Source organism: Rana temporaria, chromosome 1 (assembly GCF_905171775.1).
Source record: "Rana temporaria chromosome 1, aRanTem1.1, whole genome shotgun sequence".
NCBI lineage: Eukaryota > Metazoa > Chordata > Amphibia > Anura > Ranidae > Rana > Rana temporaria.
The window spans coordinates 396,679,981-396,706,256 of record NC_053489.1 but is presented as its reverse complement, the minus strand read 5'-3'; the positions used below and the strand labels follow the sequence as shown (position 1 = coordinate 396,706,256).

At 41.9% G+C, this 26,276-nt stretch overlaps 1 protein-coding gene across 1 annotated transcript; it reads right to left on the bottom strand.

The window, feature by feature from the left end:
* Positions 1-625: 625 nt before the first annotated feature.
* On the bottom strand, positions 626-23,939 carry KXD1 (KxDL motif containing 1). The gene is made up of 5 exons (XM_040322849.1): positions 23,778-23,939; positions 21,908-22,017; positions 12,991-13,143; positions 6,674-6,720; positions 626-1,121 (listed from the first exon to the last, which is right to left on the bottom strand). Exons 1-5 carry the CDS (start codon positions 23,922-23,924, stop codon positions 889-891), a joined length of 690 nt encoding a protein of 229 aa, XP_040178783.1. The 5' UTR covers positions 23,925-23,939; the 3' UTR covers positions 626-888.
* Positions 23,940-26,276: the final 2,337 nt, after the last annotated feature.

The following is a 26,276-nucleotide window of genomic DNA, read 5'->3' as shown; positions in this document are numbered from 1 at the left end:
TGGGAGGTGAGCTCTATCTCAATTCCAATATAGCCCATGGAACGTTGCTTCAATAGCTGGGTCCTTGTACCCCCAAAAGTCAATTTGAATGTAGTAAATGACACAACTTGACCGTAAACTTATAATGCTTTGATTAAAAATATGTGGCATCACAGAGCAACAAGAACGTGAACACGTTTCCTTGAAACGTGTTAGCATACTTATTGCTGTATAATGCCACAGGTTTTTATTCAATAATTCATCGCAAGTCAATGGGCTCTGGTATTTACCACATTTGATAGCACACATATAACTGTGGAAGGTTGTGTTATGGCCATTTGCAGAGCCATAGTATCCATTTCTAATAAACCAGATTAAACAAGTTTGGCTGTCCAAAATGCTTGGGTCACATAAAAATTAGTATGTTCAGCAGATTAAAAACTTTCTACGTAATAATGAGGGAAAAGAAATGGGGAATATAGTCTTGCTGAAACACAAAAAATAAAGGATACACAGGATAAGATGCTACACAAAAAAATTAAACAAATGGTAAAAAAACAAAACATCATACTTAACATAACACCTAACTGAACAAGCAAAATGACAGCATTTAAGTCATAATGGCAGTTCATATTATTTGCAATTATTTACATAAGTAATACCAGAATCTAGAAGGTGCAGCCTGCAGAAATGGCCCTAGCAAAGAGAAAATAATGTATAAATTCAGTCTCCAAATGTCGTGGCTTTGTATTTCTTGGTAATATTACCTTTTAAAGTAGAGCGCTCATCTCAGGAATGCCTTGTAGTACACTCATTCAAACTAAAAAGGGCTTTAAATGCATCAGGGGGACAGAGAATTTACATCTCCACAATGTGCACTTTTAGATTACCCACCATCCCATTAGTCTACTAGTCCTCATGAGCAACCTCATCATCTGTCAGAAGCTGCCCGTTGGCAGATGGTGTTTCAGAAGGAGCCTGGGATAAGTCTTCAAAGTCCTGACTTATGGTGGGGGAAATAATAGAAGGACTGGTATCACAGTATTCTGTACTCTGCTCTGAAGTAGCAATGGTGGTGGCCGTACTCTTTGGGATCGGATCAAAATCATCATCATCTTCCAAACTAGGAGATTCATGAACATCTAAAGTTGGAGAACATTGAAAGTACAACATTACTAAGTATGTCAAGTTTAACAAATGTGCAGCATGTATGTATGTATACAGATTTGTTGAACCAGTGAACAGTTTGTACTTTTAAACACTCTGTTAACATATAACTAAAATACACAACTTTTTATTTGTTTTGGATAGAGTGTAGAGGGATTACAACACCTGACAGTTTTTATTGCAGTGCCATTGTTGAGGAGATTCATCCTCTCTATTTGTCCCTTTTTTATTAAAAAGTGAAAGTAAAAGGAAATCCCACATTTTGGGTTGTCCCCAAAAAATAATAGAGGTGAAATTATCCAATGGGGACACTAATGCTAGTGACCTAGCGTTCCCCAAGAAATTCCCTTAACCACCGGACCATATTGCTAGTCAAAGACCAGAGCACTTTTTGCGATTCGGCACTGCGTCGCTTTAACTGACAATTGTGCGGTCGTGCGACGTGGCTCCCAAACAAAATCGGCGTCCTTTTTTCCCCACAAATAGAGCTTTCTTTTGGTGGTATTTGATCACCTCTGCGGTTTTTAGTTTTTGCGCTATAAACAAAAATAAAGCGACAATTTTGAAAAAAATGAATATTTTTAACTTTTTGCTATAATAAATATCCCCCAAAAATATATATATAAAAAAAAAAACATTATTTTTCCCTCAGTTTAGGCCGATACGTATTCTTCTACATATTTTTCGTAGCCCAAAAAAATAAAAAACGCAATAAGCGTTTGATTGGTTTGCGCAAAAGTTATAGCGTTTACAAAAATTTTTTTTTTAACTAGTAATGGCGGCGATAAGCAAATTTTTTTTCGGTACTGCGACATAATGCCGGACACTTCTGACACATTTTTGGGACCATTGGCATTTTTATAGCGATCAGTGTTATAAAAATGCATTGGATTACTAAAAAAATGGCACTGGCAGTGAAGGGGTTAACACTAGGGGGCGGGGAAGGGGTTAAGTATGTTCCCTGGGTGTGTTTTAACTGTAGGGGGTGGCCTCACTAGGGGAAATTACTGATCTTCTGTTCATACATTGTATGAACAGAAGATTAGCATTTCTCTCCCTGACAGGACCGGGTCCTCGCTCAGTAACGATCCCGTCGGGCACGGGAGTCGGGGGGGCGCGCGCGCCTCCGGCGGTGCGCACGCGCCCCTAGTGGCCTGCGCGAAAGCCGACGTTGTACTACCTGCTCTCTCGCAGGGAAGCCGACCTGCCGCCGTAAAACATCGGCGGCTGGTCGGCAACCAGTTAATTTGCAGGGATTTCCTCTCACTTCCTGTTTTGGCTATGGGACAGAAACTGAAAGGAAATCTATACAATGGTGCAAAGAAGGCAAAAAATTAAAACAAGTGTTATAACCCTCCCTTGCTCTATCCAAAAAAGTAAAAGATTTGCCTATAGTTCTATTTTAAACTGGCATTAGTATACATTAGATTGCAAACAGAATTAAGAAAATTTTCAAAATAAGTTGTTTTCTCTTTGACACGTGTATAGATATGCACATTTATTAGTATCCTTGGACTGCATGAATTCATCACCTCAATGGGTATTCTCCAAAAACAAAAAAATGTAAGTGTGCTACCTCTACGATTACTGATATGCACTACAGAGACAGCATAAATGGTTTGGAAACGGGTGATACCTATCTGTTTGCCACAGCAGATGTGGCCTCACTTTATACGGTGATCAACCATAAGGAGGCTATTGATGCGTCCAAATGGGCCTTGGATAAATTCAGCGACTTAGTGTCCAAGCAAAAACGCTTTATTTTGAGGAGTCTGGCCTACGGTTTGCAACACAACTACTTTTGGCACAAATCGGAATATTTCAGACAGCTTAACGGAGTAGCTATGGGTGCCAAATATGCACCAAGTGTTGCCAATATCTATATGGCAGAATGGGAGGAGACTGCCATATATAATGATTCACCGGACTCTTTAATAGTTTACAAAAGATTTATAGATGACTGCATTGTGTTATGGAAAGGGGATGACACCTCACTGAAACAATTTTTTGAAAAGTTGAATAAGAATGGAAAAAATATAAAACTCACTTATACTATAAGCGATAAGATTATCCAGTTCTTGGATTTAGAAATCTCCTTGGAAAATCAGAAAATAAGTACCAAAACGTTCTTCAAGCCAGTAGACCGTAATAGTTACATCCCAACAGACAGTTGTCATTATGACCCGTGGCTGATCAACGTACCAAAAGGGCAATTGACGCGGATCAGAAGGAACTGTACGGATGATAATACATTTATGGATCAGGCCAAATTTGTAGGCTCTAAGTTTACACAAAAGGGCTACAGTGAAGATTTTATTCAACTAAAGATTGAGGAAGTTAAGAATGTATCAAGAGAGAACCTGATTTCAGATAAAAAAAAGTTTGCAAAAGTGGAACAAGAAATACCTATCATCCTAAATTTCAATGTACAACACAGGCAACTAGAATCAATATTCAGGAAACATTGGCCGATTTTAAAAGCTGATAGGCAGCTCCAGGATGTATTGCCTGTCGCACCTAAAGTTGTGTATCGAAGAGCTCCCACTTTAAGGGATCTAGTTGCAAAAAGTGTCCCAGACCCCCCAAATAAAAAGGAGGTTCTGACTTTTTGGCAAGGAAAAGGTTTTTTCCCTTGCAAACGCTGTTTTGCATGTAGGAAGACAAATCAAAATGGCCAAAAATGTTCCAGTTTTTCATCTAATGTGACCAAAAAAGACTATAAAATAAAAGAGCTAATAACGTGCAGGACTGAGGGGGTGGTGTATGTGCTCCAGTGCCCGTGCTCTTTGCAGTATGTGGGACGCACTAAGAGACCCATGTGGAAAAGGATTAGGGAGCACGTACAAAACATTGAAAAAGGTTGTGATGAACATAATGTCTCACGACATTTCAAACAATGCCATAATAATGATCCAAGAGGTTTAAAATTTTGGGCCATAGACAAGTATATACCCCACTGGAGGGGGAGTCACAAAGTCAGGGAGCTGAGTAAATGTGAATCTCGGTGGATTCACGAGATGGCTACCCTGGCACCTAATGGCCTTAACATCGAGTTTGACCTCAATTGCTTCATCGCAGATTTCTAATTAGGGGCATTTTATATACATTTTTATATTTTTTATCCATATATATATATTTGTTATCAATATATATATATATATTTTTATCAATATATTTTTATCATTATATATTGTTATTAATATTTTTTAATAATCTTATGGACTGGGTTTATTATTATAACCTATTGATCAGCTGATCATGTGTTTTTTTTGGTGAAGATTCACCAGTATGCGGGATTTTTATCCCCTTCCATTGTATGTCATGTCTATAGTAATTCTTGTAATATTACTATCACCCACTAGGGGGGGTGATTATCTATGCCTTCTTTTATTTATTTTTGAAAGTGGTTGAGTAATATTAGGTGTATTTATTCTTCTCACCACTGGGAGGCAGTGACGTGTATAGGCTATTAGTTGTTCATAATGAAGGTTGCATAAATGAATTTTATAATGTATTTTAACATTTAATTTGTTCCAAATGGTCTCGTATATATGTATTTTATTTGCTTGTAAAGATCACATTAAAATGTTGTGGCTAAAGCGCACCAGTCAGCCGGCAATGATGTGAAGGATCCACCCCTCTGCTCTTGCCTCCATTGTCAGCTTGTATAAATAGACTGCTGACATGGTCACATGGCAACCCATGAATAAGTCAAGTGGCTATTGACGATACGCGTGGGGGAGAAGCCGAGTGACGCGATCGAATCCGTCCTTCTGAGGAGATCGTAGCACTGAGCGGCGTTCAATGACTGATTGCAGTTGAGCCTTTTTACCATCGAGGTTCCGTGAGTGCAATCATTGTATTGCAGGGTTCATTTCCCATTTTATTACGTTATTTGCACCATATATCTTTCTTTTCTCCTTATGAGCGGCTGATATCCTGTGTTAATCGGGGAGTCCAGAAGGAAAAGGTTTTATTTTTTTTATTTTATTTGTTGCTATAATGACAGCTGCACACCAAAGGACTGTGGATCTCACACCTGTCTCCTATTAGCCTATGTACTGAACTGTGTTTTTTCCATGAACTATTTTTGCTGGTTCTATTTGAATTTTTTCACATTATAGTTTTTGAGTGGTTTTTGTTTATCTTTTGCACATATACCTCCCTGATTTGAGGTGTAGGGGGTTCTTATTTATGTATATGGTGTGTATATATATATGTATGCAATTTTTTACATGATTATCAGCGCAACACAATATTTTCTTATTTATGCACATTTATTAGTATCCTTGGACTGCATGAATTCATCACCTCAATGGGTATTCTCCAAAAACAAAAAAATGTAAGTGTGCTACCTCTACGATTACTGATATGCACTACAGAGACAGCATAAATGGTTTGGAAACCTTTTGGACTTACACGCTTTGAATGAAGGACATCAAATGACTTAAATTCTTCCGTACTATGTAATGACTGGCATGGGTCCAACATGCACATCAGGAGCTCTGACATCAAACTGACTTGTTTTGTTCAGCATCATTAAAGTGATTGTTTTTTTACCAAATTTTTTTTTACAAACATGTCATACTGCTCAGTGCAGGGGTTTTACACAGAGCAGCCTAGATCCTCCCCATCTTGGGTCCCTGGCTGGAGCTCCTGGCCCCTCCCTCCTGTTGAGTGCCCCCACTGCAAGCAGCTTGCTATGGGGACAACCAAGCCAAGCTGCAGGTCCATCTATCCATTCAGACATGGAGTGTGGTTCGCCCCCTCTCTCTCCTGATTGGCTGAGTTTGACAGACAGCAGAGGGAGCCAATAGCACCACTGCTGTGTCTCAGCCCATCAGGAGTGAGAGTCCCGGCCTGCTCATTCACTCGTGGACATCACTGGATAGAAATGGGGCTCAGGTAAGTATGGGGGGGGGGGGCTTAAGGGGACTGCTGCACACAGAAGGCTTTTTATCTAAAAGTGGATGTGGATGTTTCAGATCTTCCCCTCAGATCTACAGTGACTGGACTTCCAAGTACACTTTCAGTGCACTTGCAGTTCACTTGTAGTGCAAAGTGGACTTGCCTTTAGTAAATAAACTCCTAAGTGACACTTTTTGGGGGGACACTAATACAGCGATCAGTGCTAAAAAAAAATGCACTCTCACTGTACTAATGACACTGGCAGAAAAAGGGTTAACATCAGGGGCAACCAAAGGGTTAAGCGTGCTCCTAGGGAGTGATTTCTGTGTGGGGATGGCTTAACTGGAGGAAAACAGAGATCTGGGTGGACAAAGGTCAGCCGAACAGAAGCTGCATACTTTTAGATGTTTCCTCTGGCTGTCAGAATACAATAGCCCAGCAGGGAAATTCATCCATGCGCTCTGAATAGTGTGGATGCAGGAATCTGTCAGATTTTTTTTTCTGTCTGCAGTGTATGGTCAGCTTTAGATTTTTGCAAAACACAACACAAGCCAGATGACAATGCATAGTCAAGGCAACAATTATTAGTTTACTTTTAATCAAATATGAAGGTACTTACTGCTGAAAGATTCTGGATATTGCTTTGCCAATTTCCCTTTTAACATCCTACAGAACAGAAATAAGAAGTTGTAATAAATCCAGCAACAGGGCGGTACTGTGATACAATTATTTTTCTTTGGGAGGGCATGAAAATAAATCAGATGATTATGTAATTACCTTAATGTCGAATTAAATTATGCAGACATACAGAGAAAAAAAACAGCCTTTGTGTAGCAAACAATATTCAAATAATAATATAACAATAATATAAAATGTGTTAGGGTTTACACCAAGCATTGTGAACCCATGATTTTGTGCACAACATGCATAAGGCAGCCTATTTGAATAGTCCGCCGTACGTGTGACAAACGTGCCAAAATTAGCTTGTGTAGCTTTTTGGGTGTTGAGTGTTGCATGTTTTGTCACAAAATGAATGGCACTGCAAGCGCAACATCTATTTTGCACGTGTTTTGTAAACATGTGCATTCAGGAAAGCGCTCAGGTGTGAACCAAACTTTTTAAAGCATAGGAAGAGTAACCGGCTCATAACTATCACGCTCAAAGTAGAAACTTTCATTGGACACAATGAGGGGAGTTTATCAAAACTGTGGCAGAGAGAACTTGGTTATTATGCACAGCTACTCAAATCAGCTTCTGTCTTCAGGATGTTCAGTTCTGTTTTAACAATGAAAATCAGAAGCCGATTGGTTGCCATGCACAGCTGCTCTAGATTCTGACTGCTCCAGTTATGATAACATTTCCCTCAAGTGTTGCATTACCTCTTGTAGCAGGCAAAACCCACAATGATCCTGTAGATTTATTGACTCCTGACAAATATCAAACTCTTAAAGTGGATGTAAACCCCCCATACACCCAGTGAGGTGAACAGCCTCAGATGATACACAGAGATGAACCAAATCTCCTTACATACATTTTATATGTATATCTGCTGTCTTCACAATTATATACTGTTTAGAAAGTTCAAATTTCGTTAGGAGATTTTCTCTTCTTGGTGTGATGTCTGGGCATACAGCCAAGATAGCTAAAATTGCTGATTGTAGGAAAGGTACACACCCCTCTCATCATAGGCAGAGACTCTCAGAGTTGTTTTGTAATAGGAGCTGCTCTCTGCTACTCTATTTTAGCAACCTCCTTTGACAAAAGATTCAGGCTGCTTTTGTCTAAAAAGTAAAAATAATATGTCAGATGTTCTCAGGCTGATAACAGAGGAACCGTTCAGAAGAGATCTATAAGACTTAGAGAAACTAGGGGCAAGTTTTTGGACTTTTCAGGCACTGTATGCTGGTTAGAATATAGTCGTACAGAGAGAAATTCTCTAAAATCAAGTTTATTTGAACATAAAAAAAAAAAATTTGTTCATATATTAAAAACTTGACGTTCCAACGGAACTACCTAACAAACTAGCTAGACATTGCAAAATACCTCCAACATGTAACAGGAAATTGTATACTGATGATGATACAGCATTTCAAAGATGAAGTACAAACTATAAAAAAATTTGTTTAGATAATTTGAATATCCTGTATAAATGAAGGAGGTTCAGACATGGGTTGTCTGAAAGATGGAACTTGCAATGTAGTGACTCGACCGGTTTCGCGCTTCTTCACAGAGTCTCTTAGGTGTAGTTTGATATAATATCAGTAAATTCCAATAATAAGTATACAGCATAGAAGAAGAAAACTTCTTGTAGAGGCTTAATAACTAGGTCCGGGCTGCTGGACACTAGATAGATGGAAATGAACCCTTTTGGGTAGTATGATCTTAGATGGAGTGTTACACTGCCAGAGAGAGGGAGGGGGCCCGCCGTGGCTCCCAACCCTATTGTAATGTACAAATATTTGGGGGTTTGTGCCAAAGTTTAGGCCTTAAGGGGCTTGTGGCCCGGAGGCAGTATTTGTTCTAATGATACAGATGGCAGCGGGTGTACTCCATAAGCCTCCCGGGAGACTGCAGCTATAAGACTTAGCTCATTGAAAAGAGATAACAAAATACTGCAGATATATGTGCCCAGCTCAAATTTCATGAATCGGATTTACATCCACTTTAAGCCTCGTACAGACAGTCTGATTGTTGGATGAACAAGCGTCTGATTTTTGTCAATAGGGCGTGTGCCCGGATCTTGTCTTGCATACTAACGATACGCAAATTATTGTTTGACAAACACGAAAGTAGTGACATACTATGAGAGTATAAAGAGGAAGTTCATTTGTCAAGCACCACCCTTTGGGCACCTTCTGCTAATTTCATGTTCGTGAAAGTTTGGCGAGTGTTGATTTGCGATTTTCAGATCGTACAAAACAAATGCCTTTTAAAATACGTTTGGCATAACTACATGCAAAGCAGCCTCATTATTATCCCAGACACAGACTTGCCTGTCCCTTTTTGGAGACACCACGCCAGACCATCTCACCACATTTTGCTCCCCTGTATGCCGGGGTTCTCATTACGCCAGCACAAGGTTATTCCCTCTATTACTATATTCGGGGTATCTGTCCTCCAATTTGGCTGAATAAAAGTCTGACATTATGGCATTGTATCATCCTTTAGATTTCCTTTGGCTGTTACCATTGGTTTACCACTTTGTGTCATCATATATGCCAGCATACCATCTTCTGTGTCTGTGTGGGGGGTTTCCTCGGCGTGCCTTGCTGGTGTGCAGCCAGACATCACCCCAGCTCCCGTGGCGGACCATTTTTTGGCATTGGCTCCATACTCACCACACCTACCACCTAGATTCCATGTAAGTACTCAAGGTGGACCCTTTTGTTCCATCTTTTATTATTTTTTAATTTTATGATCACCACCAGATCAAGTAACTATATTCTATATTACCTATTTTGTAGATATCCCAAGCATCAGCCCCTGATGAGTGTCATTGATAGGAAACGCGTCGGACACCAGAGATGCGGATATATGCCCCTATCGTTTCATTTAAGTTGATGAACATTATTTTCAAACCCTTGATGGTTCCACCTGTTTTAACAATTTTTATCTTCCCTGTGAATGTACATATGTTAAATCATATATTGTACTCATCGATCAATACAGACCACTATGTGGCGGTAGGTTATGCACTGTTGTACCCTCGTTGCACATATTATATGGGTATGTTAGCATTATGAAATGACATTTACACAAAATGATTGTTTCCTCTATGTGTTTTCTGTTGTTTGAGACATGTCATGCAATTTCATGATTAATAAACATGTACTCCCTTTATCACCCACACCATGTCTGCAGCCTCATTTAAAGCGGGGGTTCACCCTTAGAGGGCACTTTTCCCCCTTAGATTCCTGCTCGTTATTACTAGGGGAATCGGCTATTTATTTTAAAATATGTGCAGTACTTACCCGTTTACGAGACGCATCCTCTCCGTCGCTTCCGGGTATGGGCTTCGGGAATGGGCGTTCCTTCTTGATTGACAGGCTTCCGACGGTCGCATCCATCGCGTCACGATTTTCCGAAAGAAGCCGAACGTCGGTGCGCAGGCGCAGTATAGAGCCGCACCGACGTTCGGCTTCTTTCGGCTACGAGTGACGCGATGGATGCGACCGTCGGAAGCCTCTCGGAAGAATGTCAATCAAGAAGGAACGCCCGCTCCCGAAGACCCATACCCGGAAGCGACGGAAGAAGATGCAGCTCGAAAACGGGTAAGTACTGCTCATATTTTAATATAAATAGCCGATTCCCCTAGACCGAACGAGCAGGAAGCTAAGGGGAGATTTTTTTTTTTTTTTTAAATGGGTGAACTCCCGCTTTAAAGTCCCAAATTTCCTTTTTTTAAATCATTATTATCCCATTAACCACTTAAGACCCAAGCCAGTATGCAGGTTAAGGACCTTGCCCCTTTTTGCGATTCGGCACTGCGTGGCTTTAACTGACAATTGCGCTGTCGTGCGCCGTGGCTCCCAAAAAAATTTTTCCCCACAAATAGAGCTTTCTTTTGGTGGTATTTGATCACCTCTCCAGGTTTTATTTTTTGCGCTATAAACAAAAATAGAGCGACAATTTTGAAAAAAAATTCAATATTTTTTACTTTTCGCTATAATAAATATTCCCAAAAAATATATAAAAAAAATGTTTTCCTCAGTTTAGGCCGATACGTATTCTTCTACTTTTTTTTTTTTTTTAAATCGCAATAAACGTTTATTGATTGGTTTATAGCGTTATATATATAAAGTTATAGCGTTTGCAAAATAGGGGATAGTTTTATGGCATTTTTATTAATATTTTTTTTTTAACTAGTAATGGTGGCGATCAGCGATTTTTTTTCTTGACTGCGACATTAAAGCGGACACATCGGACACTTTTGACACATTTTTGGGACCATTGTCATTTTCACAGCGAAAAGTGTTAAAAAAATGCACTGATTACTGTGAAAATTATAATGGCAGTGAAGGGGTTAACCACTAGGGGGCGCTAAGGTGTTAAGTGTGCCCTAAGGGAGTGATTCTTACTGTAGGGGGGCATGGCTGTAGGTGCGACGTCACTGATCGTCGTTCCCTATAACAGGGAACAGACGATCAGTGTCACTGCCACAGAGAAGAACGGGGAGGGTGTGCGTTTACACACACCTCTCCTCGTTCTTCAGCTCCGGTGACCGATCGCGGGACACCAGGGGGTTCAGGTCTCGCGGTCACGGAGCTTCGGACTGGGTCGCCAGCCGTGCCATTCTGCCGCCGTATATTGGCGTTAGGCGGTCCTTAAGTGGTTAAAGAAGAGAATTTTGACATTTCATCAATTGCCGCGTCACGAATGTTAATTCTAGATTATGAACGGTAGTTTACAAGATCAAACTCTTTCCAGTTGTAACTTGATTCCGCGCATGCGGGTTTGTATTTTCAACTTTTTTGTGATGGATTTGTGTACTGACCAGCTGAAAATCAGACGTGGAGTCGTCGGTCGCCAAAAATTTACTAGCCTGTTATTTGTTGGCCGAAAATTGGTAAACAAAACTAAAAAGGTAAGAATTTTGGACAACAGCCTTTCAAAAAACAATCCCCTTCTGATTTTCGTACCGTCTGTACGAGGCTTTAGGCCTTGTTTACACCAACCATGTAAAAAAACTAATGAAAAAAAAAAGATTTTAAATACATTTTCATGCACGTTTAAGTGAGTTTTTATGCACGTTGACATCAGTTTTCATTTGCCTCTTTTAGGTGTCGCAATCACACCACGTCGTTGATGTCATATCAGTTTTATTTCACCCCCACTCTCAAAAAGTTGTCGATTCCCGTGCAAAGAAAAACCACACGCGATACCAGTGTATCAATGCTGTACATATTACTTAAAAAAAAAAAAAATACATTGAATACAAATTCCAAATTTAAAGCAACATTTTATTTAGAGTAGAAGTCAATATATTAGGCAAGTACTTTTTAACAAGTTATGGTATTAAGACTGTGTGTACATGCTGGTACAGTGCCTTAAAAAAGTATTCATACCCCTTGAAATTCTCCACATTTTGACATGTTACAACCAAAAACATAAATGTATTTTATTGGGCTTTTATGTGACCAACACAAAGTGGCACATAATTGTGCAGTGGAAGGAAAATGATAATGGTTTTCAATTTTTTTTTTTTTTTAAACACTGCACAGAGCAAGTAAAGTGTAACATGTTTGAAAAAAATTTAAATACAAATCTGAACCTTTACAATCACTGTAGGCTGAGTTTAAGCACTCTCAGACACCTGTGACTAATACTGGATTAACCAGTGAGCTACACTTGAGCTTTGATTTCTGTCTTTATTATTAAGGGCATATGAAAACTTTGATTTCTGTGCATTCCCAAATGGTGCGATTTTGTAGCCAAATAATTATCGCACAAAAAGTAGTGTATGCATGTTAAATTGTATGGCACTGCAGTACCATGCGATCTGGTGGCCACACATGTACTGCATTTGGCTATCAATAAGAATATTTCAGCACCTGCAGTAGATCACAAAGGCAGTGCTTTTCAAGCACAGTGCAAGAAACGTGCACAGAAAGCACCTTTCCCGCCACACGTTTTGGTGTGAACTGACCCTAAAAAGGGGGTGTCCGTTTTAATTGCCCATACATTTATAAGCCACTGTGCACTTAAACAAAAGGGGTCCTACCCACCCGCAGCTTATTTTACTCATTATTTTAAATGTCATCTGCAACACTACCTACTTTTCAACTCTGGCGTGGTGGAATTATCTGTCAGTGACAATGGCGATTTATAACAGTTGCGCTTTAGTCTACCAAAGCAACAAAACAAATAGCTGGTTTATTGTAAATTACTAGTAAAGCTAACTGAAATGTAAAAGGCTGTTTAATCATAATTCTTTACCTTATCCTTCTGAATATTATGTCCAAGTCTTTCTTCATTTCCACTAATGTCCTTGTGTGATGCATAAACCGATCACTCATTTGTTGCAGTCTGGTGCTGGAGAGACTGTTGAAGTTTAGGAGCATTTCATTGGTTTTCTCGAAGCGGTCAAGCCTAAAGAAAACAAATATGAAATAAAGAGTTATATTTCTTTACACTTAAGTAAAACAGTAAAAAATTATTTAATAGTAAAGTGCATCTAAAGCCAGAAACATCTAACATTTTGCATCTTACCAGTGCTTGGATTTAGTAGCTGCATTTGTTTTTAAAGCCAAGAACATTTTCCGCAAGTAGACTCTCATCAATCCACCATTTGAAGTGTTTAAACAAAAAACAGACATGTTTGACGTTCAGAAAGTTTGATCGTAAATGAATGCAAGCACTTAGGCCCCTTTCACACTAGCGGACCGATTGGGTCCGCCTGAAAAACTGATGGGTGTACCCAATCGGACCCTCTAGTATGCCCTATGGAGCGGCGGGTGTAAACAGACATGTGTTGGTTTACACCCGCTGACATCTGATCCTATCCGCTAAAAACAGATGGATGGGGATCTGTTCCCTATCCATCTAGCGGATCGGATGGCAGTCGGGTGTAGACGGACAGGTGGGCCGTTTACATCCGACTACCCATACAGGAGTGAAGGCCGTGTCTGTGTCCGCTCTCCATAAGCGGAGCGGACACAGACAAGTGGATAGACTCCGTGCTGAGTAAGCAGACTCAACAGAGCCCGCCCTGTGTGAGAGGAATCTTAATCTGGTAAACTGAAATATGTTACGTTTATTGGGTTTAGACACACTTTAAAACTCAACCACTTTCTCTATACTTACATGCTGTTATGTCAGGCGTCTCACTGTCCTTTCTGGACTTTTCATTTATCTTATGGCAAATAGGGGAGGAGCAGGGATACTCTTTAAAGTGGAATAGCTGACATTAAAAGAGAAATATGGGGTTTTTAAGAAAAACAAACCTTATACTCACCTAGGTGGGTGCATGCTGCATCAATCTCCCGCCAATTCTGCAATGAGAACTAAGCAATCAAACACCACTGATCACTCAGTTCCCCCCTGTGCTCTGAGCAGAGAGCCATGACTGTCAGAGGCTCTCTGCTACTCCAGCTCTCACTGGAGAACTGGGCTGGGAAGTGGAAGAAGCGTTTGGCTCAGTCCCCCAGCGGAGCAGCTGAGAGGCTAAGCCAGATGCAGTTTCAGGCATCTGGGTGGATCTCGACTGTAAAGTCTGGATGTTTCCTCAGCCTGGACCGGCTGGAGACATCAGCAGGCAGTGGACTTTAGCCTGCTGTTGGCAGAAAATGGGTCACAGGAGTGCAGAACGAACTGCACTCCTGTGACCCATAGAAGAAGTACGGCCAAAAAAAGCTTTGGACGGACTTCTCCTTTAGATTGTTTATTTGAGGTTTGGGTGAAGCAGAACCTGTTCATAAAAATCGTAGCAATTTCCACCATGTTCAATCAAGCAAAAAAAAAAAATCCCAATTTTTCGAAACATGTTTTTGCATTATCATCTACTGTATAATAAAGGCTAACTTCACCTTTCTTTCCATGTGACATCTATTTTTATGGTTTAACTAAAATAGTGGCAAGGCATAGAGGTCTGTGAATTGATAAACTACAAGCCCTGTATGCAACCGCACCAGAGGTGATCACCACACTTGTAGTTCAGTCACACTTCCTGCAGCCCTGTATCCAAAATTTTGTACCTTCGTACAGACCAGTGGCTGGAGCAAGAGCCTACGGCCTAAGTCATCTGCATTGAATTGAATTATAAGAGTTTGAGAATGACTACGGTTTCAACCATAGTTATAAAACAATCCCACCATTATTTGTCACAGTAGTTAATATGTATGTCTGGGGAAAAAAATTAAAAAACACACACATATGCAAAACATATCTGCAATAAATTAACATTTCTACACGTTTCATCTCTTTAACCACTTGACATCCGGGCCATTTCTGACACTTCACTCCTAAATGTAAAAATCTAAAATATTTTTTGCTAGAAAATTACTTATAACCCCCAAAACATTATAAATGTTTTTTTTTTTAGCAAAGACCCTATAGAATAAAATGGTGGGTGTTGCATTTTTTATATCACACGGTATATTTGCGCAGCAGTTTAAAAAAAAAACACTAAAATTAGCCCATTTTTTTGTATAATGTAAAAGATGATGTTATGCCGAGTAATAGAAAACATTTAACACTTTTTTTTGTACCAACTTTATTTCTATCACATGGGATGAATCAACATCCCTTGTCACAGCATGGGCCGTGACAGGTCCTCTTTATAGAGAGCTATGGGGTCTATTAGACCCCAAATCTCTCCTCTGGCCACCCATGCAGCCAATCAGACATAGATCGGTCTGATCGGCTGCTTCCCTGGCTGCCAATGACTAGGTAAACAAAGGGTGGGAATTGGTTTCCAGGGTTACAGAGAGAGGGGAACGATGTCAGTTCCTCTCTCCTGCCGCATTGCTCCCCGCCCCGGGACCAGAGAGCCCAGGAAAGCCAGTGGCAGGAGCGAGGTGGGACCCCCTTCCGCCACCCACAGAAGTGATCTATTGATTAACCACTCAGATCACTTCTGCAAAAAAAGAGAATTGGCTGCTGCAAAGAATGATACGGTGAGGATTCCGTAGGTGCAGGCATCATCCCGGTATAACCACTGCAACCCAAGGACGTCAATTTACGTACTTGCACGGCAAGTGATTAAAAAAATTAAATAAAAAAAACACCTGGATCGCATACTAGCACATTATGAAATACCTACCTTAGAACAAAGCTCTCCCACAGCAGCACATCTTCCCCCGGTCTTTCTTCCGGGTTTGCGTGCTCCAGCTGTGTGATTGGCCGGAGCCGCGATAACATCACTCTAGCAGAGGCTCAGGAGCCCTCGGTTCGGGCACGAATTTCTGAAGTTCCAGCAAGGTATGCCAGACATTCAGAGCGCATGCGCCGGCTGCATCCAGGGTGAATATCACCTAAACGGTTCACTTTTAGTATATATTTATTTTACCTACAGATAAGCCTTATTTATTATATTACAGTGGGGCAAAAAAAGTATTTAGTCAGCCACCAATTGTGCAAGTTCTCCCACCTAAAAAGATGAGAGGCCTGTAATTGTCATCATAGGTATACCTCAACTATGAGAGCCAAAATGTGGAAACAAATCCAGACAATCACATTGTCTGATTTGGAAAGAATATATTTGCACATTATGGTGGAAAATAAGTATTTGGTCAATACCAAAAGTTCATCTCAATACTTTGTTATGTATCCTTTGTGGGCAATGACAGAGGTCAAACATTTTCTGTAAGTCTTCACCAGGTTGTAACACACTGTTGCTGGTATGTTGGCCCATTCCTTCATGCAGATCTCCTCTAGAGCAGTGATGTTTTGGGGCTGTCACTGGGCAACACAGACTTTCAACTCCCTCCAAAGGTTTTCTATGGGGTTGGGATCTGGAGACTGGCTAGGCCACTCCAGGACCTTGAAATGCTTCTTACAAAGCCACTCCTTCGTTGCCCGGGCGGTGTGTTTGGGAAAATTGTCATGCTGAAACACCCAGCCACGTTTCATCTTCAATGTCCTTGCTGATGGGAGGAGGTTTTCACTCAAAATCTCACGATACATGGCCCCATTCATTCTTTCATGAACACGGATCAGTCGTCCTGTCCTCTTTGCAGAAAAACAGCCCCAAAGCATGATGTTGTCACCCCCATGCTTCACAGTAGGTATGGTGTTTATTGGTTGCAACTCGGCATTCTCTCTCCTCCAAACATGACGAGTTGTGTTTCTACCAAACAGTTCTACTTTGGTTTCATCTGACCATATGGCGTTCCTCTTCTGGATCATCCAAATGCTCTCTAGCAAACCTCAGACGGGCCCGGACATGTACTGTCTGAAGCAGGGGGACACATCTGGCACTGCAGGATCTGAGTCCCTGGCGGCATAGTGTGTTACTGATGGTAGCCTTTGTTATGTTGGTCCCAGGTCTCTGCAGGTCATTCACTAGGTCCCCCCTTGTGGTTCTGGGATTTTTGCTCACCGTTCTTGTGATCATTTTGACCCCACGGGGTGAGATCTTGTGCGTGGAGCCCCAGATCGAGGGAGATTATTAGTGGTCTTGTATGTCTTCCATTTTCTAATTATTGCTCCCACAGTTGATTTCTTCACACCAAGCTACTTGCCTATTGCAGATTCAGTGTGACTGTTTGAGGTTGCGGACAGATGTCTTTTATACTGATAACAAGTTCAAACAGGTGCCTCTAATACAGGTAATGAGTGGAAGACAGAGGAGCCTCTTAAAGAAGAAGATACAGGTCTGTGAGAGCCAGAAATCTTGCTTGTTTGTAGGTGACCAAATACTTATTTTCCACCATAATTTGCAAATAAACTCTTTCCAAATCAGACAGACAATGTGATTGTCTGGATTTGTTTCCACATTTTGTCTCTCATAGTTGTGGTATACCTATGATGACAATTACAGGCCTCGCTCATCTTTTTAAGTGGGAGAACTTGCACAATTGGTGGCTGACTAAATACTTTTTTGCCCCACTATATATATCACAAAGATGGCTTTACTACCGCTTTAAAGCTAAACTCTGGGCTAAAATTAAAATACTCTTGCAATGAGGTCCCCTCCGCACTGCAAGGGTTAAATGCTCACTATTTCTATGGGGTAAAGGCTATATTTGTCTTATTCACAGTTTGGGCAAGCTCCAGTGCTGTCCTCTGCATTCAGAAGCTTCATTCTGTAGGCAGTACCTCAGCATCATCACATCTTATGCTGGGCTATTTACCCTGTATTGTATGTGGTGGGGTTGAATGTTCGACCGCAGCCATGAGCCCCACGCTGGAGTGTGAAATAATGTAAGTATTTGTCTTTATCTTAGCACAACAAGACATAAGCATTTAACCAAAATGTTGCCTCTGCTGCATAAAAAATCCCAACCAAGGTTTTAGCCACTTCCCGCACGGTCAATAGTCAATTGACGTACGGGAAGTGGTTCTGTAATCCTGACTGGACATCTATTGACGTCCTGCAGGATTACATGCCGGCGTGCGCCCGTGGGGGCGCGTGGCGATCGGTGATGTGGGGTGTCAGTCTGGCACCCCGCATCTCCGATCTCGGTAAAGAGCCTCCAGCAGAGGCTCCTTACCACGTGATCAGCCGTGTCCAATCACGGCTAATCACGATGTAAACAGGAAGAGCCATTGATCGGCTCTTCCTCACTCGCGTCTGACAGACGCGAGTAGAGGAGAGCCGATCGGCGGATCTCCTGACAGGGGGGTTCGCGCTGATTGTTTATCAGCACAGCCCCCCCCTCGGATGCCAACACTGGACCACCAGGGAGTGCTCAATAGAGAAAAAATAGGCAAATAAAAAAAAAAAAATAAAAAAAAAAAAAAAATCGAACACAATCAATGCCAATCAGTGCCCACAAATGGGCACTGACTGGCAACATGGGCACTGACTGAAATTATGCCCAGCAATGCCATCAGTGCCACCCCTCAGTGCCCACCTATCAGTGTCGCCCATAAGTACCCATCAGTGCCGCCCATGAGTGCCCGTCAGTGCAGCATACCAGCGTCGCTTATCAGTGCCACCTCATCGGTGCCCATCAGTGCCACCTCATCGGTGCCCATCAGTGCCACCTCATCGGTGCCCATCAGTGCCACCTCATCGGTGCCCATCAGTGCCACCTCATCGGTGCCCATCAGTGCCGCCATATCAGTGCCCGTAATTAAAGAAGAAAACTTACTTATTTACAAAAAAATTACAGAAAAACATAAAAACTTATTTTTTTTCAAAAATTTCAGTATTTTTTTAGTTGTTGCACAAAAAATAAAAATCGCAGAGGTGATCAAATACCACCAAAAGAAAGCTCTATTTTTGGTTACAAAATGATAAAAATTTCATTTGGGTACAGTGTAGCATGACCGCGCAATTGTCATTCAAATTGCGACAGTGCTGAAAGCTGAAAATTGGCTTGGGCAGGAAGGTGCGTAAGTGCCTGGTATGGAAGTGGTTAAGCCATGACTGGGTTTTCTTCTGCTAGACTGCAGAACTCCATCTATTCCCTCCCTTCTTTGTCCCTCTTTATATGCATATTGATTTATTTCCCACAAAATAAAGCTGCTGGCTTGACTCCCGAGAGCCTGTGTACACGTTGCGGAGGAAAATGGTTGTTCCAAGATGTGATACTGAGAAGGGAAGGCCTACAATAGGAGATAACCTAGGAAGTTAGGAGTTTACTGGATTTCAAGCAAAATCAACAGATATTTTCCCACAAAACATGGGAAATTCCCAAGCATTACACAGCTGTACCAAAAAAGGTTTTTATTTAATCTTGACAAAACAAAGTTTCAGGCTGGGTTCACACTACTACACTACTTTCATCCTACTTTGCTCTGCTACATTGGTCCTACATTTATCCTACATTGGTCCTACATCCATCCTACTTTCATGAACCGGATACTACTTTGGTCCGACTTCAATGATATTCAATGGGTTGAAGTAGGATCAATGTAGGACCAAAAGTAGTACAGGGAGCATTTTCAAAGTCGGACCGACTTGTGTAGGACGCTACAAGACGCTCTCATAGGGAAACATTGAACACAGAGCAAAGTAGGATGAAAGTAGTGTAGTAGTGTGAACCCAGCCTGAAGCAGAGTTCCACTCAAAAATGGAACTTTCACTTTAAAGCAGGAGTTCACCCTAAAAAAAATTTTTAACATTAGATTGATGCTCATTTTGTCTAGGGGAATCGGGTAGTTTTGTTAAAATCGAAGCAGTACTTACCGTTTTAGAGAGCGATCTTCTCCCCCGCTTCCAGGTATGGTCTTCGGGACTGGGCGTTCCTATTTGATTGACAGGCTTCCGACAGGCTTCCGACGGTCACATACATCGCGTCACGAGTAGCGGCACCTGCACACCGACGTTCGGCTACTTTCGGAAAATCGTGACGCGATGTATGCGACCGTCGGAAGCCTGTCAATCAAATAGGAATGCCCAGTCCCGCAACCCATACCCGGAAGCGGTGGAGAAGATCGCTCTCTAAAACGGTAAGTACAGCTTCAATTTTAAAAAAACTACCCGATTCCCCTAGACAAAATGAGCAGGAATCTAAGGTTAAAAATTAACTTTACGGGTGAACCTCCACTTTAAGTACTGGTGACCAACTGACATGCCACATTTGGCATGTCATTTCTTTTGGGGGGGGAGCGGTTTCCCAGTTTCAGGAGACACCCAGCTCTGACTTCCTCCCCTGGCGCTGCGGCGCTGGAAGGAAGTTCACCTCTCCCCCACCGCCCTCCTTGCAATCTTCTGTGACACATCACAGGTCCCAGAAGACTGCCCGGCCATTCACAACACAAAACAAAATAAGTAAAAAATAAATAAAGAATACACCGATATGTAGCAACCATCACATCCCAATAAGCAATACAATTTAAAAAACAATTCCCACTGTAGCCCCATCACAGAGCAGCAGATTTGTTTTGATAAAATCGCAGATGGACTGTATTAAAAAAATTCTAAGTGTGTATGGCCACCATAACTCCAGTCAACTTTTTTTTTTTTTAGGTTTGGGTAGACTGAGGAAGATTTTACATTTCTGCTAGGTCAGGTTTTCCTCCCGACTTTGACTCCATGTCCATGTGACACTCATATGGAGGGACAAGTCATATGTGGTGTGTTTATATGTGAGACTTATTCCTATTCTGGCAGTAAATTATCAGAAAATCACCCCAACGGGCACACAAAAAGTCATAAAAAAATGTGGGCTCAAACCTCTTCTAGTACTCAAAACAAATAGCTAGATTCATGTTGGGGCGAGCATCTTTAAGGCGGCGTAGCGTATCGTATTTACGCTACACCGCCTTAAGTCAGACAGGCAAGTACTGTATTCACAAAGTACTTGCCTCCTAACTTACGGTGGCGTAGCGTAAATGTGGCTGGCGTAAGCGCGCTTAATTTAAATGAGGGGGCGTGTTTTATGTTAATGGGGGGTGACCCGACGTGATTGACGTTTTTTACAAACGGCGCATGCGCCGTCCGTGTTCATATCCCAGTGTGCATTGCTCCAAAGTACGCCGCAAGGACATATTGTTTTCGACGTCAACGTAAATTACGTCCAGCCCTAATTACGGACGACTTACGCAAACGATGTAAAATTTACAAATTTCGACGCGGAACGACGGCCATACTTAACATTGACTAGGCCAGCTATTTGATGGAATAACTTTACGCCGGAAAATGCCTTACGTAAACGGCTTATCTTTACTGCGACGGGCGCACGTACGTTCGTGAATCGGCGTATCTAGGTATTTACATATTCTACGCCGAACTCAACGGAAGCGCCACCTAGCGGCCAAAGGAAAAATTGCACCCTAAGATACGACGGCGCAGGCTGTCATATCTTAGCTAGGTTTAAGTGTATCTCAGTTTGAGCATACACTTAAACTTAGGACGGCGCAGATTCCGAGTTAGGTCGGCGTATCCAGGGCTGTGGAGTCGGAGAAAATCTTGGGTACCTGGAGTCAGAGGAAATTTTGCGTACCTAGAGTCAGAGTCGGAGTCAGCAAACAATGCACCGACTCCAACTCCGACTCCTACTAAATTTAGATTGTCGGAACATTTAGGAGTCAAAACATTTATCTACCGACTCCACAGCCCTGGGCGTATCTACTGATACTGGCTAAAAAAGTTTTAGATACAGTTAGGCTGAAGTGAACCCCCACAAGTCACATATCAGTGTTTTTTTGGCATATTGTACATTTACCACCACTCATCTGAGTGAAGATAACGCTGTGAACCCAAGTGAAACAAAACACAAAAAAACTGGGAGTTAAGACTTACATATGCCTCTGAGCCAGAATAATCGCATTTACGTCCTCCGAGTTCACCATGTTGAGAATCCTGTTACAAAATACCCCTGAAGCACTTGGTTCCGTTACCTGGTCATCTGCCTACAAAAGTAGAAAAAGAATTGGGCACTTAATACAATTTACTTACGGGATTTTAAGCAATTACAATGTACATATGTCTGGTCCCTTATAGCTCCTTGCTCTTAATTGAGTATTTTTGCTTTATCATCAATTGCTTTAAGGTCCATTTGGCGCTGGGAGGTGTATTGTAGGCCCCTTGTTTACACCTTTTTTACAATGTACATATAGTAAAACCTTCAGGTCTTGTTACATAGCCTGGGTGAAAAAAGACACAAGTCTATGCAGTTTAGCCTACTGAAAACAGTGTTAACATTTTCCTTTCCTCCCGATTCAGCTAGTCCCCTCAGCATTGGCCCCACTCTCTGTTTTTATCAAGAGGCTCCAGTCATTTGCAGGATCTTGCAGAGCCACCCTTGCCTTCACCTATCCCCCATGTGGGACTAGAGATGAATGTTGGCTGTGTGCCCCCAAAGCCAAGAATAAGAAGCGACTCTCCTGTTCCCCTCTTCTCCAAGCATACATGGACAGCTGCTGGAGACTGTGGTGTCCCTTGTGACCTAGTAGTCATGCAATATGAAATTTAGGGAAGTGGCAATCGCTGTGTGATCTGGAGCTAGAAGCATTAAAATAAAATCGATGTGTTTGTGTACTTAGTTCTAGACTGGATTAAATTTGGATTTTAGATTAGAATACATTCATTTAAAAGCCGTAGTGTAGTGTTTAATACTAGAGCCCAGCACATATTACACGTTCCTTGTATTTGAGAACGTGTGGATCTAAACCCTGTGTTTTTAATGTGAATCATTAGACAGGATCAGTTTGGCTCGTTGGCAGGCTGGCTGCTAAGTGTGCTGGGATTTTTTATTTTTATTGTGATGTGCATCTTACAAAAGCTTGTTCTAAATTGTGGTGGTTGCCATCTTACTGTATACCTTGTATATGTGCAGCTGCATGGCAAGCAATGCCCCCTCCACAGATGACTGGACCATTACAAGTGACAACTTCTAGTTAAGGATGAACTCAGGCATATTTGCAACCTGCACATTGCAGAGCCCGCCGGCAAGTCGGCACTGCACATCGCTAATCACAAGCAGTGAGACATTGTCCCGATACACGGCTACAGAGATCCAGAAACATTTCAGTGTCTGTGATTAGCGACGTGCAGTGCCGACTTCCAAACCTGCCTGAGCTCATCCTTACTTCTGGCACGCTCCACCACCTTGATTCTGAAGAGCACCTGAGCTTTCTACTCTCTAGCTCCTCCCATGATGGTCTTCAGGACTTCTCCAGAGCCTCTCCCATTCTCTGGAAATCCTCACCCCAATCCCTGAAAACTCATCTCCTCAGGGAGGCTTACCCCTTTCCCACCTAAATTGTTGGTCTGCTTTCTCCATCCCCCCTACTTATTATCTATGGTACCACTTGCCCCTCCCTTTTAAATTGTAAGCTCTTAGACACAGGGCTCGCTTAATCCATCGTGTAACTGTACTGCCTCCTTTCATATTGTAAAGTACTGAGCAAACTGTTGGCACTATATATGTATAATGTCACATGTGCTTAGAATGAAGATGTGCCACTTTAAATAGAGACTAGGTGTTGATGGTAAACGAGGAGCATATAACGACACACAAAACCCTTTACAGACACTTTGGCCAGGGTGCAGAATAAGCACTTCCTGATTTTACAATGGGGGGGGGGTGCTATGAGAAGCTCCGAGGATGTGTGCCCCGACCCCTCAGGTGAGCTGACACGCCGCCCCCAAAGCAGGCACACCAGATTACCGAGTTCGGCTGGCTCCCATGGGACTCGGGGACATCCTTGCTCATTTTCAGCTGCTTTTCCCCACCATGCAGCAGCCACCGGCAATCTTCTTGCACTTCCTGGTTTCCCATGTAAAGAGAGGTCTCATTGGCTGGCTCGTACTGCATTCAGATTGGGCGATCCCCGCTAGTCCCCGCCCACTGACTCGGCTCCGCCAGCTGTCAGCTCCAGTGTAAACAAACGGAGGCGCTCTGCCTCCTCTGTATGTATCTTCAGGGTATGGAGCAAGGCATGCTGGTGTCACCTGACAACGATAATAATAATTATCGTTATACAGTTACATGCTGGGATGGGCCTTTTGTATATTAAAGCGGGGGTTCACCCCAAAAAAAAAAATTCTAACATTAAATTGAGCCGAGTTGTGATAATGACATTATGCTGACCTTTTTAATTTTATTGCCGTACATACCGTTTTATCTATATTTTCACCGGGTATGTAATCTGCGGGACTTGGAGTTCCTATTCACATGCTAATTGATTGACATGCTTCCGACCGGTGCATACAGCGCGTCACGAGTTGCCGAAAGAAGCCGAACGTTGGTGCGCAGGCGCCGTATAGAGCCGACTTGCAGTCCGGCTTCTTTCGGCATCTCGTGACGCGCTGTATGTCGGAAGCATGTCAATCAATTAGCATGTGAATAGGAACGCCCAGTCCCGCAGAAAATATAGATAAAACGGTATGTACGGAAATAAAATTAAAAAGGTCAGCATAATGTCATTATCACAACTCAGGCTCAATGTAATGTTAGATTTTTTTTTTTGGGTGATCCCCCACTTCAAAGTGGTAATAAACTCCCATTGTACACTTGAACGTGAAGGTATGCTTATAATAAAGCTTACCTATAAGTACAAGGAATATCTCCTAAACATGCTTTTACATTGGGGCCACGTTAGCGCTAAAGTGCAGGTCGTTTAGGCTGCATTTATTGTCCGCTAGCAGGATGAATTTAACCCAGTGACCAAAGAAGGGGCAAAACCGCAAGTGCTGCAGCGCTTTTCAGGCGCTTCGGAATCACCGCTCCTAGCGTCCCCACAGTGTGAAAGCTCTCAGACTTTCAAATTCGGGTGGCATGAGAGGCAGTTTGCAGGCGCTTTACAGGTACTCTTTCTAGCTGCCTCAGTGTGAAAGTAGCCTAAGGAGATATTCAGAGTCTCTACGGTCGGTGACATCACCGGCTAGGGTTGCCACCTGCCTGGGATTTAGGATAGAAGAAGATCCTGGACTGCCGCACTCCTTAACCACTTAAAGCGGGAGTTCACCCAAAAATCAACTTTCTGCGGTTAGATCCAGCATACTGCTGACATCTGCAGTATGCTGGTCTTTTTTTTTTGTACTTATCGTTTTAGCAGTATTTCGTCTATGGCTCCGAGCGGGGATTACTTCCTGGTATAGGCGTTCCCGAAGACAAGCAAGTTGATTGACAGCCTTCGATAACGCGTCACGGCTTCCGAAAATCCACACGAGTGACACTCTGCAATTTACGGCGCCTGCGCAGTCAGCTCTACACGGCAGGCGCAGGCGCCGTAAACAGCCAAGTGTCACCTTGGCTGTTTTCGGAAGCCGTGACGCGCTATCGAAGGCTGTCAATCAACTTGCTTGCCTTCGGGAACGCCCATTCCCCGCAGGATTCCCCGCTCGGAGCCATAGAAGAAATACTGCTAAAACGATAAGTACCAAAATAGAATAAAAAAAGACCAGCATAACAAGGTCACAGGAGATTATCATACAATTGATTACAGCCTTTGGTTATGATTGATTGTGCCTTTGGGCTTGGGTTTGTTTGTTTGTTTTCTGAAGAGACATTATGTTTAGAATAATGTAATGTATGGCTGTAATCAATTGTATGATAATCTCCTGTGACCTTGTTATAAAAGAAAAAAGGAAAATAAAAAGAATAAATATGAAAAAAAAAAAAAGACCAGCATACTGCAGATGTCAGCAGTATGCTGGATCTAACTGCAGAAAGTTGATTTTTGGGTGAACTCCCGCTTTAAGACCCGGACCATTATGCAGGTTAAGGACCTTGCCCCTTTTTGCGATACGGCACTGCGTCGCTTTAACTGACAATTGCGCGGTTGTGCGACGTGGCTCCCAAACAAAATTGGCGTCTTTTTTTCCCCACAAATAGAGCTTTCTTTTGGTGGTATTTGATCACATCTGCGGTTTTTATTTTTTGCGCTATAAACAAAAATAGAGTGACAATTTTGAAAAAAATGCAATATTTTTTACTTTTTGCTATAATAAATATCCCCAAAAAAGATATAACATTTTTTTTTTCCTCAGTTTAGGCCGATACATATTCTTCTACCTATTTTTGGTAAAAAAATAAATCGCAATAAGTGTTTATCGATTGGGTTGCGCAAAATCTATAGCATTTACAAAATAGGGGATAGTTTTATGGCATTTTTATTAATAATTTTTTTTTTTACTACTAATGGCGGCGATCAGCGATTTTTTT